General features: G+C 47.6%; 1 protein-coding gene across 1 annotated transcript in view; it reads left to right on the top strand.

Moving 5' to 3' along the window:
- The window catches only part of LOC140076788 (calpain-1 catalytic subunit-like), a 36,701-nt gene extending 21,198 nt beyond the window's left edge, over window positions 1–15,503 (top strand). The window contains exons 19-21 of the mRNA XM_072123495.1: window positions 2,872–2,988; window positions 7,176–7,234; window positions 14,766–15,503. Of these exons, the coding sequence (XP_071979596.1) occupies window positions 2,872–2,988; window positions 7,176–7,234; window positions 14,766–14,792 (203 nt within the window). The 3' untranslated portion in view covers window positions 14,793–15,503. The remainder of the gene's footprint in view (window positions 1–2,871; window positions 2,989–7,175; window positions 7,235–14,765) is intronic.
- Window positions 15,504–19,830: the final 4,327 nt, after the last annotated feature.

The following is a 19,830-nucleotide window of genomic DNA, read 5'->3' as shown; positions in this document are numbered from 1 at the left end:
TCATGCAAATGAGCAGAGACGTGTCATATTTTGCCTGGGATGAGTCAAGAATAGAAACTACAGAGGGATCATCACTTTAGATGTCTCTATCTTGGGTTCTGTAGCATCTATAGTTTCTAAGTTTTGGTGTCATATTAAAGATAAAGGCCCACATGTATCAAAAATAGTGCAGTGTATACTATGTGCAGTGTCCTGTGTACTATGTGCAGTGTGTACTATGTGCAGGGTGTGTACTAGGTGCAGTGTGTACTATGTGCAGTGTGTACTAGGTGCAGTGTGTACTATGTGCAGTGTGTACTATGTGCAGTGTCCTGTGTACTATGTGCAGTGTGTACTATGTGCAGTGTGTACTGTGTGCAGTGTCCTGTGTACTATGTGCAGTGTATACTATGTGCTGTGTGTACTATGTGCAGTGTGTACTGTGTGCAGTGTGTACTATGTGCAGTGTGTACTATGTGCAGTGTGTACTATGTGCACTGTGTGCAGTGTGTACTGTGTACTGTTTGCAGTGTGCACTATGTGCAGGGTCCTGTGTACTATGTGTAGTGTATACTATGTGCAGTGTCCTGTGTACTATGTGCAGTGTGTACTATGTGCAGTGTGTACTATGTGCAGGGTGTACTATGTGCAGGGTGTACTATGTGCAGTGTCGTGTGTACTATGTGCAGTGTGTACTATGTGCAGTGTCGTGTGTACTGTGTGCAGTGTGTACTATGTGCAGGGTCCTGTGTACTATGTGCAGTGTATACTATGTGCAGTGTATACTATGTGCAGTGTGTACTGTGTGCAGTGTATACTATGTGCAGTGTGTACTGTGTGCAGTGTGTACTGTGTGCAGTGTGTACTGTGTGCAGTGTGTACTATGTGCTGTGTGTACTATGTGCAGTGTGTACTATGTGCACTGTGTGCAGTGTGTACTGTGTACTGTGTGCAGTGTGTACTATGTGCAGGGCCCTGTGTACTATGTGCAGTGTGTACTATGTGCAGTGTCCTGTGTACTATGTGCAGTGTATACTATGTGCAGTGTCCTGTGTACTATGTGCAGTGTGTAGTATGTGCAGTGTGTAGTATGTGCAGTGTGTACTATGTGCAGTGTCGTGTGTACTATGTGCAGTGTGTACTGTGTGCAGTGTGTACTGTGTGCAGTGTGTACTGTGTGCAGTGTGTACTATGTGCAGTGTGTGCAGTGTGTACTGTGTACTGTGTGCAGTGTGTACTATGTGCAGGGCCCTGTGTGCTATGTGCAGTGTGTACTATGTGCGGTGTGTACTATGTGCGGTGTCTTGTGCAGTGTGTACTATGTGCAGTGTGTACTATGTGCAGTGTCCTGTGTACTATGTGCAGTGTGTGTACTATGTGCAGTGTGTACTATGTGCAGGGCCCTGTGTGCTATGTGCAGTGTGTACTATGTGCGGTGTGTACTATGTGCGGTGTCTTGTGCAGTGTGTACTATGTGCAGTGTGTACTATGTGCAGTGTCCTGTGTACTATGTGCAGTGTCCTGTGTACTATGTGCAGTGTGTGTACTATGTGCAGTGTCCTGTGTACTATGTGCAGTGTCCTGTGTAGTGTGCAGGGGGCACCAGATTCAGGAATTCTGGTGCACGTTCTGCATGAATCTGGCGCCCCCCTGCACTGCCCCGACAGAGGGCACTTTTTTTTGGACCTTTAACATGGGGCGTGCGACACAATTCTATCGGACAAATGCTTGGCAACATACTGGTAGTGGTTTATTAGGTACACTTCTGCTGGCAGGTTGCCTTTAATGGGGGACAATCTGGTGTCAGGTTCCCCTTAAATCATCCTCGCCTATAATCTATTATCTAGATATGGTGCCTAGAAATCCTAGAAATATGGCGTCTATCGAAGGTCCATTAGTAGTAGCACCCAGAAGTTTGGGATGGGTATTTGATCATCGATAAGCCTTAATTGCTATATAGAATATATAGGGCAGATAAGGGTGGAAGTCACACACGGCCTCGGAGGTCTCAGGAAGCCCATAGGATAAATCTCACCCAGTATATGCTCCTGAGACCTCAAGTGATGAACTGTAGCTGTTGGTGGCAACTCAAAGCAAGCGTTTGGTTTCCCTACAGCACCCCCGCAGGAGAGATGAAGCATTACACTGTCTGCCATGAAACCAGAAGGTTTTCTATACAGCACACGGACATCCTGGGTCCTCCAAAGTTATAGACCATCTCTGTCTCCTCTTTGTGCTCCGGCTGAGAGTTGAGGGTTTTTCTTCCTGCTATTTTTAGGAAGGAAAAACAAATGTTATGAATCAGCAGCGAGCGTCAATCACAGAACATGCTGATTAATGCTGAAACATTTGGGAAAATGTCGAAGAACATGCTGATGTGTGTCCTCACGTGCTCCACCCTTTAAGTATCACAGAGTGAGATTATTTTTGGGTCGTCCTGTAGCCTACCCCTACGTTTAATGTTAGGGATACCCCTATATTTGTAGGAATCTTAAAGGGCACCTAGTACCAGGCCTGTATGCAAATGAGCCTCAGGAGCTCCAGGCTTCATAGGTGTTGATGGAGCCGGGAGCCCCTCAGGCTCATTTGCACACAATCATTTAGCCTGGTGGTAGATGCCCTTTAAGTGTCTCCTCTCAGTCTGAATTCTGAAGCCAATGGACAGGTGGGAAATAGTATACAGGGTAGGATTGTGGTTTATATAACCATATGTCTGCATAGTATCTGGACAACGATACAAATTTGTTAAAGGACCATTCCAAGATTTTTTTGGATTTATAACCCACCCTTAGGATAGGTGATCAGTAAGTATGGTGGTCCCAGTCCCAGCGCTGTATCATAAGATACTAGTAACATTTTTGACAAGCCCCTGATCCTCTTTGTATCTGGCAGGTCTTCCGGCGGATGATTTTTTGGTCCGTTTGGCCCAAGTAAGATATGGAGATCCAGACGGCTTCCTCAGTTATCCCGATTTTATCTGCTGTCTCCTGAAACTCCAGAGTCTGACAGGTAGGTCCTTCAGGAAATGGACAATTTACATCTCCTCTCTAAAAAAGTAACTTAAAGGTAACCTACCACCAGGATGAAGGATTGTAAACCAAGCACACTAACATACTGGTGCGTGCTCCCCTCTGGCAGAAGATGCTCTTCTTGTAGCTCTGTATGCCTTTTTGTATGTTTTTAAGAAAAAGAGGTTTAAAAATTATGCACATGAGCCTTCGGGGGTTCCAAGCTCCATTGACATCTATGGAGTCTGGAGCCCCTGAGGCTCAATTGCAAATTAGTGAAACCTTTTTATTGTAAAAACAAGGTCCTAAGAAGCTAAAAGAAAAGCAGAACCTGCCAGAGGGGGCGCCCACCAGTATGTCAGTGTGCTTGGTTTACAATCCTTCATCCTGGTGGTGGATTTCCTTTAATAATGGGAGAAAATATTCCAGACTGACGCTACTACATGGTTAGATTTCCTCTTCTGCGATGGATAAGAAGATAGTGGAGAACATAAACCACTGGCTTGACTTTAGATGAAGGGTTTTGGACGTCTTTTGATGAGGTCATCTAAACTATCCGCCATATATTTTGAAGCTGGCATCTGCTTAGATATTTTTTGGGTTAATGTAAAGGTCTTCTGGATGTTTTTCAATTTCAGGAAATGGCTGGTTCCTCTTTCCGTTGTACGACCATGTGTTTCTATACTTGATTCTGTTTTTGAATTCCTCTTTCTTTGTAGCAGTGGATTTACTCTTCCTTTGTGTTCCCATTATTGACATTGTATAGAAAACAGACCACTTCACTTTTAGAGGGATCGTTCATCCGCCTAAATTTCTATTTTAAAAACTTAGAATGCGATGATATATATATCCAACTGACGGAGCGGCAGATCTTACCTCTCCATTCACTCTCTATGATAAAGGAAGAGATTGAAAAGCGCTGGGCTCAGCAATTTCCGGCTTATCGATATTGAATTGAACGGCAGAACATTCGCTCCACTTGTAACTCAGCTCCTGCTTCCTCTCCATAGACATCTATGTAATCCAACACCTAAGCAAACCCGTGTCTGTATTGTGCTAGCAAGAAAGAATTCAGCAGAGTAGAAAGGTAACGTGAAAGGAGCCAAGTAAATGGAGAAAGAAGTTTTTATGCTCACTTTTACTACTTATTTATGTAAGGCTACATTCACATGATCTATGCCCACCGTACCGTAGTATGGCGGGCATACATCGGCGCCAGGGAGAGGAGGAGGGGATGAACGACGCTCACCCCCGCCCCTCTCCATAGCGATATATGGTCGCGGCGCCGTATTATGGGAGAAAGATTGGACATGTCCTATGTTTCTCCCTGCTACGAAATGGTACAGTGCTGCACTTGTGTTACACCGCTCCCGTAGGGCACCGTGAGCCCATTGCAGTGTATGGGGGACGTATATATGTTGGTCGATTATACGTCCCCCATACGTTTGTGTGAATATAGCCTTAAGTAGTATCTGTTAACTCTATCGGAGACCAAGATTGACTCAGTAATGACTGAATATTACAAAGAAACCTTTAGCCCCCTACGTATAATTTTAAGCTTGGGCTGAACTGGTGACCTAAATAGTTGATGTAACTTGTCGTCGTGACCCCCATAGACATCTATATAACCTTACAACTAAGTGAACTTTTGTCTGTCTTGAATAGCAAGACAGAGTTCAGCAGCGAAGAAAGGTGGCATGAAAGGAGCCAAGTAAGTGGAGAAGGAAGCACTTTCCTCTGTAATGATGTATTACAATGTTTCTTATAGGCATTTGTGTCATCGATTTACGGGAAGTTTGTTAAAAAGTTCTACGACTAATTTTGCAAAAATAAGGTTAGAAGGATTTACAGGAAGTGGCATCTACACTATTCAATGATTTTGGAGGAAAAAGGAGATAATAATGGCAACTTTGAAAACATAAATTACGCCTGAAGAGCTGTGGAGGTTTTCACTTGGACTCCCCCTTCTCTTCCTCTGTATCTTAAATTGCAATATTTTATTCCAAATTTTTGTAACAATTGCAATTTTCATCTACATTAACCCAAATTGTATAATCCTGGGGGATCAGCCTGTCTTTACTCCATTATACATTTACACCTCTTTAGTTTGTTGTTAGTTTAATTGGTGAATTTATTGTAACTTTTCAAACGTGTCTCTGATAAACATCCAAATTTAGACTTTCTCCTGCCGGCACCAGCTGTTCCAGCCGCTGTTTTTCCTGCTGCATTTTCCACCGCATAATAGAATATAATGAAATTCTATCCCCCAGGATGGAAACACGGTAACTGTTACATCTTGTGTAAGGAATTTGGCATCTACAGGTTGTATTTTACTGCAAGTTACTTCACCGTAACAATGCTGACTATTGTGGTCCTGCCACATATCAGAGTTTAGGTCCCAAGTAGTCAAAGGGGATTTGTTTTAATTATGGACCTTATTTAATTGGGGCATTTGTGATGTGTACTAATAATCCGAGGTAAGTGACTGCACCCTTTAACCAATCCATGCCAAAAGGCACTCATGCCATGTGCAAAATAAAGCTTTCCTTTTCCAAACGGCTTTCTTATGCAACTCCAGCATATTATAGAGCAGGAGAAGCTAAGCAGATTGTACACAGTGTCCTATCTGAAAGCAGCATGTTATAGAGCAGGAGGAGCTGAGCATATTGTACATAGTGTCCTATCTGCAGGCAGCATGTTATAGAGCAGGAGGAGCTGAGCATATTGTACATAGTGTCCTATCTGCAGGCAGCATGTTATAGAGCAGGAGGAGCTGAGCATATTGTACATAGTGTCCTATCTGCAGGCAGCATGTTATAGAGCAGGAGGAGCTGAGCATATTGTACATAGTGTCCTATCTGCAGGCAGCATGTTATAGAGCAGGAGGATCTGAGCAGATTGTACACAGTGTCCTATATGCAGGCAGCATGTTATACAGCAGGAGGAGCAGAGCAGATTGTACATAGTGTCCTATCTGCAGGCAGCATGTTATAGAGCAGGAGGAGCAGAGCAGATTGTACACAGTGTCCTATATGCAGGCAGCATGTTATAAAGCTGGAGGAACTGAGCAGAATTACATAGTGTCCTATCTGCAGGCAGCACGTTATAGAGCAGGAGGAGGTGAGCAGATTGTACATAGTGTCCTATCTGCCGGCAGCATGTTATAGAGCAGGAGCAGCTGAGCAGATTGAACATTGTGTCCTATCTGCAGACAGCATGATATAGAGCAGGATGAGCTGATCAGATTGTACCTAGTGGTGTTGAGGTTGCTGGAGACGAACATTGTATCATATGATCTATATGGTGACTTTGTAGCTGAATGTTAGATTAACAGAGCTCTGAGGCCTTCAAGATTTAAAGGGGTATTCCAGGAATCTGCATAATTCACATACAAATAGGTCCTTAAAATTTAAGCAAATATATAATTAGTTGTTATTTAAAATTTTGCTCCCCTTTGCAGAAAAATGCTGTGGACATGCACTGTAACGAAGAATTAAAATGCTACCGGCCCTATAATCATTGATTTTCTCCATGCGGAGCAGACACAGGATAGAAGATGCCGCTGGTCACATGTCCACATCACACGTCCTGCACCTGCCTGGGCAGGTCATGTGATCATCACTATGTTTGGCTGTAGTTGGTTGGTTGCAGTGCATCCAGTATGGCCAGTGTTGTGGTGAGACCCAGCTCAGTGATGTAATGTGCAGTGATGGCAGTTACACATCATTACTATGTTAACAGAGCAGTACAGTCTGTTACATCACCACTGGGAGCAGAGCATGAGAGGGAGAAGGAGTTACTGAGAACTGAGGGATCATGGGACTTGTAGTTGCCAGGGGTGATAACTCTGCATACTTTAGAGAGGCCATAAAATTTTGACATTGAGTTTTGTTAAATTAATTTATTGATAGCATCATCAGTTTTGTAACAGATATTCAATATTACCGGTGTTCCCCATTTTAAGTAATTAATGTTATTATAACTTTGGGCGTATTCACAATGCTTTATAAAATGTGTGTTTGAAGTTGGACCTTATGTGCTGTGCTCATAAGTAACAGGATCATAATCCGGATTCTTGAATCATCAACTTCATGACATGAAAATGATAATACCGAGGCACAATATACTGATACTTTGAGTCTGTAATTAAGAGGTTAACCGTTTTTGCATACATTTAATTCTCTGCAGAGAAGTTCCAGGCTGCGGACCCCACTGGCTCCGGGGAGGTGACCCTGAACTATCGTCAGGTTTGTATCTTTAAAGATTTGGTAAAGAAGTATTTACTTAAAGGGGTTTCCCACAAGTTACACTTATGCCTAATCCACAGGATAGGGAATAAATATTTAAATCACTGGGAGCAGAAACTTCTGATCATCCAAACGGGGGTATGAAAGTACGAACAAGTGCCCAATGAGTGGAGCGGTGGTGTGTGATGTGTGTGCAGCACTCCATTCACTGCTATGATATGGCCGCCCCCCGATTTCTTTTGCATGAAAACCGACGCCGCTGTGCCAAAATTTGATCACGTGCCATAAAATCCCCTGCTAAATACCTGTCACAGCGGCGCAAATCCCGAAAATGTTGGGAAGTCCGGCGGAAATGCAATCCGCGGACCCTTAGTAAATGTGCCCCATTGTGTTTTGGCTTGCACACTAATACCCATTTGCCGCTCTGGGTCTATTGATCTCTGCTCCAAATCGGATCATTCTAATGTGTGCACGCCGGAAAGAACCTCACACAGACAGACGCCCTCGCTGACCTATAGGACAAATATAGGCCTCATTCGAAGCCTCTTACCTGAATATCCTAGGCCCTTCCCCAAGTCCCCTGGAAAGATTTGACACTTACAACTGCGTGACGATGGATAACTAAGGCCACAGCAGCCTGTTTATTTAAAATAACATATAACATATAAACCGTATATATATTAACTTTTATTAACATGTACAAATAAAGTGCAATTCTAACAACCTGAAGTGACAAGGCCTGAGAGGGGTGATTCCTAAACGTTACCTGCTTACTCCCGCCGCACCGCACCGGCTCGAGAGCTGACAAATATGTCACAGGTAACCATTCCCTCTGTACCCACCTCCGGGTGGGCCAGCTACCATACCCATCATTCTCCATTTCCACTCTGTGTTAATCGCACAGCAACATCTTTGTGCGAATTAATTTTCCCCCGAGACACCCCCCAAAGGCCTTATCCCGCCACGACGAGGTAGGTGTAAAACCTTACACCTGCCCGTCCCTCCACACCTGGAAGGCCAACTCCACACCAGATTGGATGCTCAAAGCCCACAGGTCAGTACCTATGTGATTTAAATGGACCCCGTCCCCCCTCCGCACAGAGGGGTCGACTGACTCTAAGTCCGGGTGCCGTACCACCAATCCCCCATGACGTGCCACAAACTTCGATACTGATTTGTTGATTTTCGCTCTGGCCCTGTTCAAGCTTGACACCGATCTCGCATTCCTCCACTTAATCCTCGGGACTATTTCGGACCATACTATGATCAGTCCCGGATACATGTCCCACAGCCTCAACATGTCACACTTTATATCCTTAATCAAATCCACCGAAGTCTTTTCCCCCACATCATTACCACCCAAATGAATAACTAAAATGTCGGGGGCGGCGTCCATGCGCGAGTAGTAATGCACCTGGTTGAGCAACGATCCCCATACCATCCCCCTAATTCCGATCCACCTGACCACGGCATCCTGTCTTGCCAAACCCAATTGTCGACCTTGCGAACGCACTTCCGCCCTCTTAGCTCCCCAAAAAACAAACGAATGCCCCATGATCCATACGAGGCAAGGAGGGGCTGAATCTGAAAAAGAAAACAACACACAACACCACATAACATCACTACATCACCAGAGAAGGACGAACATACAACTTGTACCTCCCCGACTTCCATCTACCTATCCGCTGAATGCTGCGCGCTGGAAGACCCCATTGTGCTGCTTCTGTAGCTGCACCTATCCTAAATGAATGCGCTGCAAACTCAGATGCCCGAAGCCCCAGCACCCCCAGCGCTTTGCGAAAAACTGCAGTGAACTGGTACCTTGACAGTGCTAAGCCATCCCGATGCACCAACAAAACTGCCGGGTCCTCCGGGCGCACAGCCAGGAAACTCCGCAGCAGCCCTACCGGACACACCGCAGACCCACCCATCTGGTATAGCACCACGTCCGCCCCTTTACCTTCTTGATCCGTTTTTGAGCGTCTCACCTTGCAACAAACCCTATCCTCCAGCAAATACACGTCATGCTTTTGCAACCCATCCTGGCCTTTTGCTGAACTGCTCACCAATTCCCCAATTCTAAATGCACCAAAGAATGCCAATGAAAAAGCTGTAGACAGCAACACCGCCTCATATGCATCCCGACCCACCCGCGGCATTATCTCCACCAACCTTTCCAACAAGGCAAATGACACCGGCCTTCTCGCATCCGGAGGTCTAGGATGCGACCTCCTATAACCTTTTAGTGCCTGCCTAATAACAAAGGCCTTGGTTACATCCTCAGCCCCATGACATTTTAACCAAAAGGCAACAGCCGTCAACTGCTTCGCTACTGCCGACGGCGAAACCCCCGCCTCAAACAACCTAAGTACGTACATAAATAAAACCGGCAACATATCACCTGCACCAGGACTCACTCCCCTTTCCTTCAAGAATGCGGCCCAAACATTCCACACAGCCGTGTATGCACTCCAAGTAGATGGCGCCACTGATGATCTCAGAAAGGGCAATGCTGTCCGAACGGCAGGTCCCATAACCGCTGAGGACAAGTATAAGGACACCGATCCGCCTCCGGTACCAGCTGCTGGAATTTGTCCCACTGAAAACGAGAAAGGGCGTCAGCAACACAATTCCTGGCCCCCGGAACATGCACCGCACATAGCCAAACATGACGTTTTAAACATTCCAGCACCAAGAAACGCAAAACATTCACCACTGGAGGAGAAGATGCTGATTGCGCATTAATACACTGCACCACCGCCATATTGTCACAATGTACCTTTATCTTCTTCCCCTCGAACTCTTCCCCCCATACCACAATGCCTACCATGACCGGAAATAGTTCCAACAATGCGAGATTCCTGGTGAACCCCGCTTCAACCCAAGACTCTGGCCACTCATGCGCCATCCAATGGTTCTTAAAAACAGCACCAAAGCCCATGGAACCCGACGCGTCAGTAAAGAACTCTAAATCCGCATTGCTCACCCACTCCTCCATCCACATTGACCTTCCATTGTACTGCTCCAGGAACTGCGACCATACCGTTAAATCCGCCCGAAGAGCTCCAGTCAAGCGAATGAAATGCATAGGATGTTTTACCCCCGCCGTAGCAGCCGCTAGGCGACGGCAAAAGACCCTGCCCATCGGAATTATTCTGCAGGCAAACGCCAGCTTACCCAAAATTGACTGGAGCTGCCTCAGACGAACCTTCCGCAACAATCTAACCTGTTCAACAGCCTGGCGCAAATCTACCAACTTCACCTGTGGGAGCCTACATTCCATTGCCACAGAATCCAATTCAATCCCCAAGAAACTGAGGACTGTCGTCGGCCCTTCTGTCTTCTCATGAGCCAAAGGAACCCCAAAATGAGCAGCTATCCTCTCCATAGTGTGCAACAGAACTGAGCACACCCTAGAACCCGCCGGCCCCACGCACAAAAAATCATCCAAGTAGTGAATAATAGTATCCACCCCAGCCTCTGCTCTAACTACCCACTCCAGGAATGTACTAAACGATTCAAAATAGGAGCAGGACAAGGAACAACCCATGGGCAAGCAACAGTCTACGTAATAATACCCGTCCCAAACACAACCCAACAAGTGAAAAGAATCCGGATGAACCGGCAACAGCCGAAAAGCCGCTTCTATGTCCGTCTTGCCCATCAGTGCTCCCTGCCCGCACTTCCTTACCAAATCCACCGCCTTATCAAAAGATACATAAGATACAGATGACATATCCTCACCTATCCCATCGTTCACAGAATCACCATGCGGATAGGACAGGTGATGGATCAATCTAAACTTATTGGGCTCCTTCTTGGGCACCACGCCCAGGGGCGACACCCGTAAATACGGCCAAGGAGGGGCCCGAAATGGGCCCCCCATCCTCCCCAAGGCTACCTCTTTGCTTAATTTCTCCCCCACTACTCCCGGATGTTGTAATGCGGACTTCAAATTCCCCCCTCCCTGACGATCAAATCTGTGCTCACCCGGGATACGAAAACCAAACTGAAATCCCTCTTGTAACAAAACCGCTGCCCTCCTATTCGGGTACCTATTTAGCCACGGCCGCATGCGCTCTAGGTTCACTGGCGTCCTCCCCTTTTCGCGCAGGCTCCGCGGCACTCGGTCGCTGTCGCTTAAAACATCTATTGTATCCGTGATTACCCCCACAGTGGGAGCATTCGTGTTTGAACCTACATGTGTTAGCAAATCGGCAGGCGCCTTCATTGAATTGCCAGCAGCATCCTGGCCTTGTCCCTCCCGCGGGCGTTTCCTGCTGCTGACCTGTTCTAGGGGGGCCCGCCCCCCCGCTATTCCGAAAGGGCTGCTGCCCCACCTTTGCCGCAGTCATCAAACTCATCCATAAGTCAATGTCCTTTTGGTCCCAACGCAAGGAGGGGTTAATAGCTCTTTGCTGGCGGAACTTCTCGTCATAACGGAGCCAAGCCAGCCCGCCATATAACCTATACGCTTCACCAATCATATCCATATATTTAAAAAGAGCCGAACAATGTTCCGGCGTCTTTTCACCAATAATGCTGGCCAAGATCGCGAACGCCTGCCACCAATTCGAAAAAGAGCGAGGGATTAACCGATAACGGCGCTTCTCCTCGTCCTCCTTCTTACTGTCGTCAGGCCTTCCCCGATCCAGGTTAAACCTTTCTAAAGGCAGCAACGAAAATATTTCAATGTACTCATCCTTCCAAATCTTCTCCTTTACGTCTAGTTTTAAATGCGAACCCAAAGCGCTTCCAAAGCATACGTAAACTTCCCTGCGCGCTGCGTCCTCTGACCTGACATCCGACGCAACCGGAGCGGCGGCGGGCAATGCAGCGGGCGCTACAGGAAGGGGTGATGCGGGTGGCAATTGCACTGGAGGGTCTGCCGCCCACACCTGCACCGGAGATGCAACTGCGGGTGGCTCTGACCTCGCGCCCGGCGCGCATTTCTGCAATAACTCTTGCATGCCCTGAAAAAACTGCGTTAACTGATTATCTGACTGCCCGGCAGACCCACTTACCCCACCCACCCCCTGCGATTGACTAGCTAACACATGACAATTAGGCGACATTACAGGACAAGACAAAACAGGTGCTATGCGTAACTCACCAGGCTGACGCACAGGAAGCGGAGCAGCCGTTGGTCCTGAGCCGGGGGGAAACGAATCCTCGAACTCCACAGGAGACTCGACCTCTTCTGTAGCATGGAGCGATACTGCATCATCAACCCGTACTGACTGTTGCACATACGACTCCCCTGCCACCTGCCGCGCTGACGCATAGGTAGCCGCAAGGCTCCGTCCACTATCATCCGGTGTCTGGAGTGAAAAGACCCCAGGGGAAGGTGACACCCGGGGCGTCCGCCCCCTCCCCCGCTCCTGGGCTGATGAACCCACTGGTGATAGTAATAAGCCCTGCGCCGATGCACCTGACAGGGCCGCACTCCGGGTCTGTCTTCTCCCTCCTCTCACCGACTGCGGCGAGGACGCAGCCGCCGCTCCAGCATCTCTCCCTTGGCTGCGCCCGCTTCCTCCCACATTCTTTCTGGCCTTCCGCGACCGCACCGGAGACCGGCGGGAGGAAGGCTGCCCACGCTTCCCCCCCGCCGCCCGACTCTCTCCTGCTGAGCCCGCTCTAGCGCGAGCCGTCCCCTCCTCTCCACTCTGCTGCCGGCGCCTCTCTGCACGTGGCGACGGACTTAGGCGCTCCGGAGGCCGCGACCTCCGTGCGCGCTGCCACGTGGTACCTGTCTGTACTCCTGCCCCCGGACCGTCCGTCTCTGCCTCCGGAACCAAGGCTGCCTGCAGCTGCTCCGACACCCATTCGGGCCCGTGCTCTGCCGCGGCAGCCCGCATCAGCTCCCGAAGGTGTTGCGCCATCTTGATCCAGCGCCGGGGGTCCAAGAGGAAGTCGCGCCGGTAAGGCCCCCCTTTTATCCTACACTCTCCTCCCCTATTCTGACCTCACTTCCTAACTCACTCCCCAACCTTAACCCCTTCCTAACCCTAAAACCCGGCCAATTTTCCTCAGGTCAAGGCGGGCATACAGCTACGGCTCCGCCTCACCTCCTGCCCTTTTTCTATCCGGGTAAAGATTCTGTAATTCATTCATTGAACTGTAGAGTGTTTATCTAGCCCCCTTCATACGACCATTGGTTGTGATTTGGCTTTTTGTCAAGTGAAAATGGCTTTACAGATTATGCAAATGAATGGCCCCGGGCTCCAAAGCTGTTAACTGAGCCTGGAGCCCTTCAGGTTAATTTGCAGAATTTTTAAAGACTTTTTTTGTAAAAATAAGGGCATAAGAAGTTAAAGAACTTCAGATCCTGCCAGAGGGGGCGCACATGAGCATATCAGAGTGCTTGGTGTACAATCCTTCATCCTGGAGGTCGATGCCCTTTAATTTGGTCATAACTTTGAATCTGTGCATTAGCAGATTAGCAGGCATGAATAATAAATAACATATTATGTGATATATAGTATATACACATCTACTTTACATGGTGGTAGAAAAAGTAAGTAATAATGAGACACATTTACTTACCCGGTCCCGCGAGTTCCCTGAAAGTGCATTGTCCATGTATAATGTCCTGTGCCACGATTCACTACGATCGTGGGCCCGATATCCTGCATGTGTCGCTTCCCCGCTCAGGTCCCTGGAGTTCACCTCCTTCTTCCCAGTGCATTTAAGTGCATTGGGTGCGACACAATTTGAATGTTAAATCCCGCGCTCAGTCTGAGTCAGTGGGATCGTCCGATGTGACAAAAATCGGGGGGATTTTTGTCACATGATAGCAGCGCAGCCGCACCAAAAAAATGATTGCATGCGACACATTCCGAGCGCAGACACCTGTTACATAACTGTCAAAACTGCGCAAATCCTGAAAAGCATGCAAAGTCCGACAAAAGTGCAATCCTCAACCCTTAGTAAATGAGCCCCAATGTGCTTTGCCAAGGTCGTTGAATAACTTCACTAGAAAGTCATATCCATAACAGTAGATCCGATTGTCCTGGAAATTGGCACATAACCAAAACAATGAAAGGTTCATGATTCGCTCATCTCTAGTCAAGAGCAGGTGTGGTGGTTGAAGGGGCATTACTACAGTGGTAGCAGCCACAGCAGCTCCTATGGGACCCACAGTGTCAAGGGGCCTCGTCATCTAATCTGACACTATGGATGGTATGCACCATTATATACCTATTATGCTGAACATTGTACAACATTATATATGCTATGTCTGTGATGTGTATATACTGTATGCCGTTGGTATATACTGTATGTATATATATATATACTTGTATATGGCACTGTATGTGTGTATATGCTCTATATTTATGCTCATGTGTGTGATTGTAACTTGCACGTGTGAGTATACAAATATGTATATTTTTTAAGTGGGAAGGGGGTCCCCATCTCCCCCTGCCTCTCCTAGTTACACCATTGGATCCTTGCATAGATTTTTACATTCCTATTTAATTATTGGACCTCCTTTATAATATACTGTATATCATATGTGTTACCTCAACAGTGGCTTCTCCTGGCCGTATTCAGCTGACAGCACATGTCCATGTTGGTCTCCATGTGCCTCGCATGATGGAGTATGGAAGAAGGACAAACAAAGGAGGACAGTGGGTTTGAACCATGACGGAAGACCTCGACCTACCTCACACCAGGACGCGGATCTACCTCTAACCAGGACGCGGATCTACCTCTAACCAGGACGCGGATCTACCTCTAACCAGGACGCGGATCTACCTCTAACCAGGACGCGGATCTACCTCTAACCAGGACGCGGATCTACCTCTAACCAGGACGCGGATCTACCTCCAACCAGGACGCGGATCTACCTCCCACCAGGACGCGGATCTACCTCCAACCAGGACGCGGATCTACCTCTAACCAGGACGCGGATCTACCTCCCACCAGGACGCGGATCTACCTCCCACCAGGACGCGGATCTACCTCCCACCAGGACGCGGATCTACCTCCCACCAGGACGCTGATCTACCTCCCACCAGGACGCGCATCTACCTCCCACCAGGACGCGGATCTACCTCCCACCAGGACGCGGATCTACCTCCCACCAGGACGCGGATCTACCTCCCACCAGAATGCGGATCTACCTCACAGACCACATTTCAGCCCCTTCCCTTATTTATCGCTCCGTAACACGTCTGGTGATTTCATGAAACCTCATTGCCGTTCTGCAATATCCCGCAGCTGCCACAAGACGGGGGAAAGAAAAAAACCCTAACAATAAATCTCGAGGCTTAATTGTGTCTTTTCTTAGCAGACGATGTGACAAAATATTTCTGTACGAGTTTCGCGAGTTTATACAGCAGCACAATATGGATCCCGGCGCTAAGGATGTAAACACTTGTGTGGGATTGTTTATAGGAGATTGTTAGAAGCTCCTTATAAAGGAAGAGTAAATCACTAAACTCATTAGCGGGAGCGGAAAAAAAAATCGCTTTCCTGCTAAAAGGCGCCATAGATGATCAGTCCATGGATTCATTCCCCAGGAGTCCCGAAAGCTTTTATCACTAATGTTCTTCTAGAACCTACTACATGTATCCAGGACTCCACCCATGGATCCAAACCACAACTCCTAACATGTCCGGGCTGCCTCCAGCTAGCAGACAATGCTGAGAGTTGTGGTTTTGTAATCTGAGGACTCAGATCGATAGATGGTAGATTCATTTTTTTGAAGGTTGGATTTTAATATTGCTCATCAATCCTCAATATCAGATTGGTGGGGGTTCAACTCCTGCTGTGCTGTTTTGTCCAGTGGTCTATCTTATTTACCAGACACAGCTCCATACATTTAGTGGTGGCCATGTCTGGTATTACAGCTCTTACTGGGAGACTGCTGCAGTACCAGGCAAAACCACAAGAATATATACGGAGCTGTGCTTGGCACTAAACAAGCACCACAGCCCCTTCTATAAAATATTTAACAAGGAGTCAGACCCCACTGATCTGATATTGGATAGGTAATCAGTATTAAAATTCTGGACAGTCCCTTTAAGGCTTGGTTCATGGGAACCTGCATTAAGGGAAATCTACCATCAAAATCCATCCTCATAGATTGTGGTATCTGCTTATATTTGTTATCCGAGGCCTCCTTCCTTCAAAAATCAACTTTTAAAATGATGCTAAAAAGCCAGAAGGCTCTTGGGGGCATTACAAGAGACCATCTATGCACTAACAAGCACTTCCCCCCTCCCCCTGTGTGCTGAAACTTCCTATGCTGCAGGGAGATTACATCAGGCAGGGGGAGAAGAGCTGGGGGAGCAGGGTGAGACAGAGACAGAGAACGTTACTATAGCCCTTCTGTACTGTGGCTTTACAGGCTGTTACACTGTGCAGGAGCACTTCCTCACCCACCATGTGAGATTACATAAGGCAGAGGGAGGCGGATGTGCTGAGGGAGCAGGGGGAGACCGTGTAACAGCCTGTAAAGCTACAGCACGGAGAGGCTCTACTAACGTCCCAAGAGCCCTTTTGGCTCATTAGCAAAAATTTCAACGTTGATTTTATAAGGAAGGAGGTCATGGGTAATAAATGTAAGAAGATTACCAAAGACCTGGTGCTTGGATCTATGAACTATCTACTTGTACTTCTCCTTCTGGGTGGATCCACTGGATGGAGTTCTTCCAGAATATGCAATGGAGAGGATAAATTAAAGAAAATCATCCAGTGAAAAAACTGCAACTACTCACCTTCGCTCCTCTTCATCTTGATCCTAGCGCTGTCCATCACTAGTCTTGACATGCCCGGATCACCTAGAAAAGAAAGTTATAAATAGCAGCACGGAGAGCATGGACAAGATGTCCGGTGCTCCGGGCTGCTAATTATGCACACCCCAAACATCACTGTATACCATGCTGGGAGAGGGAGGTGACATCATGTGAGAGGCGTAAGTTTACGCCTCTTGTGCGACTTCACCTCGCTCTCCCATGCTCCCAGCATGGGAGAGGGTGGTCCTGGAGCGTGCATAATTAGCAACCCGGAGCACCGGACATCTTGTCCCTGCACCCCGTGATGATAATTATAACTTGTCAAGAATAAAAGGAACAGAGGTGAGTATTTGTAGGGTTTTTTTTTGTTTTTTCACTGGTTGACTTCCTTTAAAGGGCACCTACCACCACGATTCTACCTATAAAGGTAGATCGGGTGGTAGGTGGATGTAAGGGACGTGAGGAGAGCTCTTTTTAGAGCTAATCCTCACGTCCCCGCTAACTTTTACTAAACTTTATTCCACTAATATGTAAATTTACTTATGTGGCTACTTGGGCGTGGAGTAGCCAGGCACGAGGCTACACAGCGCGGCTACTCCACGCCCCAGTAGCCACGTTACTCCTCCTACCCTGTGTGTGCGGCGCGCAGCATCGGACAAGCCGGAGTTCTGCGCATGCGCAGTAGCTCCGGCCTCAGAGCTGTGGCAGATCAGGGCAGATCAAGTGAACATTACAATCCCTTTTTAGTATAATTTCAGTCCTCAATTAGCTAATTCTACAATGGGTCAAAATTATTTGAACATTTTTGGGTCATGCATTTTGGACAGTTTTTAGCACAAATCCCACCAGAATTCTTGTACGTTCTGCCAAGTTGATCTGTAAAAATCTCCTTACCCAGATGTGTATAAAGACTAAATTTGATAAATTTGTGCAGTATAATTGCAGGGAGAAGCAGACACAGCGCGTGGGCGGCCGCGGAGGGAGGCGGCCATGTTTTTCTAATGTCATCTCCCGCCTTTAATGAGCGCTGCTTTATAATAAATAACTCGTAAACACTAATAGCCCGGATCACTAGAGTACAATAGAGAGGCTGATGGCTGGGATATAATGGAGAACAGAAGATGCCAAGTTTCATTGCATACCTGAGGCTGCGGAAGTGCATGTCAATGGTTCTAGTGACCTTGGGAGCAGCTTTCTAGATCAATTAGACCTTATCACAGCGTTATATCTGGGAGGTTATATCTGCTCTCCAGCACAGGATTGGAAGGCATTGTCTGTTTAGAGCTGCCTTTACATTGTTGGTTGAAATATTATCAAGGAGCATAAACTGTAAAAACGGTCACATTAACCTGTTATCGTTTTGCGTTTACAGCTCCTATGTGAAGCTATGTGCCTAGGGGGTAGCAGACTACAAATCTGCAACTTAAAGGAAACCTACCACCACAGATAAAGTAGATCGGGTGGTAGGTGCATCTATAGGACGTGAGGATAGACCTCACGTCCCCGCAATCTTTTAATAACTTTAAATTCCCTAATATGCAGATTTTTGAAAGAGGCTACTGGGGCGTGGAGTAGCTGGAGCTGAGGCTACACCGTGAAGCTACTCTACGCCCCAGTAGCCTTTTTGATCCTCCTACCAGAAATCTTCAGCGCACAGATACAAGGAGCTGCGCGCCCTCATCCGCGAAACCTGCCGCCTGCGCGATCACTGCTCCTATAGATGCACCTACCACCCAATCTACCTTTATAGGTCGATCCGTGGTGGTAGGTTTCCTTTAACAAATATGGAATATTCCATATAAATCGTGGCCCACATGTCTTAAAGTGTTTGCGCCAGTTTTCTGTCTGACTTTGCACTGAAAAGAATGTGGAAACTGCTTGTACATATATTTATAAAGTGTCTGCGCCAGTTTTGTGTCGTGGCGGCTCTGTGCCCGACAAGACAGAAAAATGTGTGCACCTAAAGGAGCTGTTACTACTTAGTCGGTTCTGGGACAACATGTCTGTCAGGATCAGTGGATCCTCTGGAGCACCGCGGGAGATGGAACTAGCCGACACCTGGGACCGGAGTCTAAGTGGCACCTGGTTTTCACCAGAGTCCGCCGCAAAGCGGGATGTTCTTGCTGCGGCAGGATACCAATAGGTCGCTCCCAGGTGTGACTAGCCCGCGGTGGCAGCCGAGGTTGAGGTACCTTAGCGGAAGACAGTCTCGTAGTCAGGTCCAGGGTCAGGGCAGAGATGCAAGGTCAAGTCCAAATCCGGGGTCATCAACTTGAGGTCCAGGCAGGTGGGAACAGAAGACAGGCACACAGGACACAGCAAGACGGAGTAATACACAGAAATAATCACCAGGAAGCTTTCTCTTAGGCTGCGAGACAGGGGACACAGGAAGAGGCAGGATTTTAAAGGTGAGGTGTTTAGCCAGCGCACCAATTAGCGGTGCGCTGGCCCTTTAAATTTTCAGCAGGAGCCGCGCGCCCTAGGAGGCAGGGACAGGCGCGCACGGCAGTCCGGGGAAGAGCAGGATCCAGGAGAGGTAAGTGAGCTGGCTGGGCTGCAGTGGGGGCACACGGAGGAGCACGGGAGCACCCGTGACAATGTCTCTGGATTAAGACTGCCATGTGCCCTGGGCTGTAAGAATTTTATAGCCCTTACAAGTCTGGATTTGCTTCCGAAATATGGTACAAGAATCAAGTCCTTTCTGCCTGCTTTCAATCTATGGTTTCGGGACCTTTGGAGGACCTTTAAAGGTCCTGAAATGGCTCTTGTGTATTGAGAGCAGGAACAGATGTACAACGATTACATGGGCGAAGGTCCTTCTCGGTGTAAAATTTGGTGGATGGTTTGGGGTGC

This window comes from Engystomops pustulosus, chromosome 9 (genome assembly GCF_040894005.1).
Source record: "Engystomops pustulosus chromosome 9, aEngPut4.maternal, whole genome shotgun sequence".
NCBI classification, from domain to species: Eukaryota; Metazoa; Chordata; class Amphibia; order Anura; family Leptodactylidae; genus Engystomops; species Engystomops pustulosus.
The sequence above is the reverse complement of the archived record's forward strand: the minus strand, read 5'-3'. Positions and strand labels throughout refer to the sequence as shown.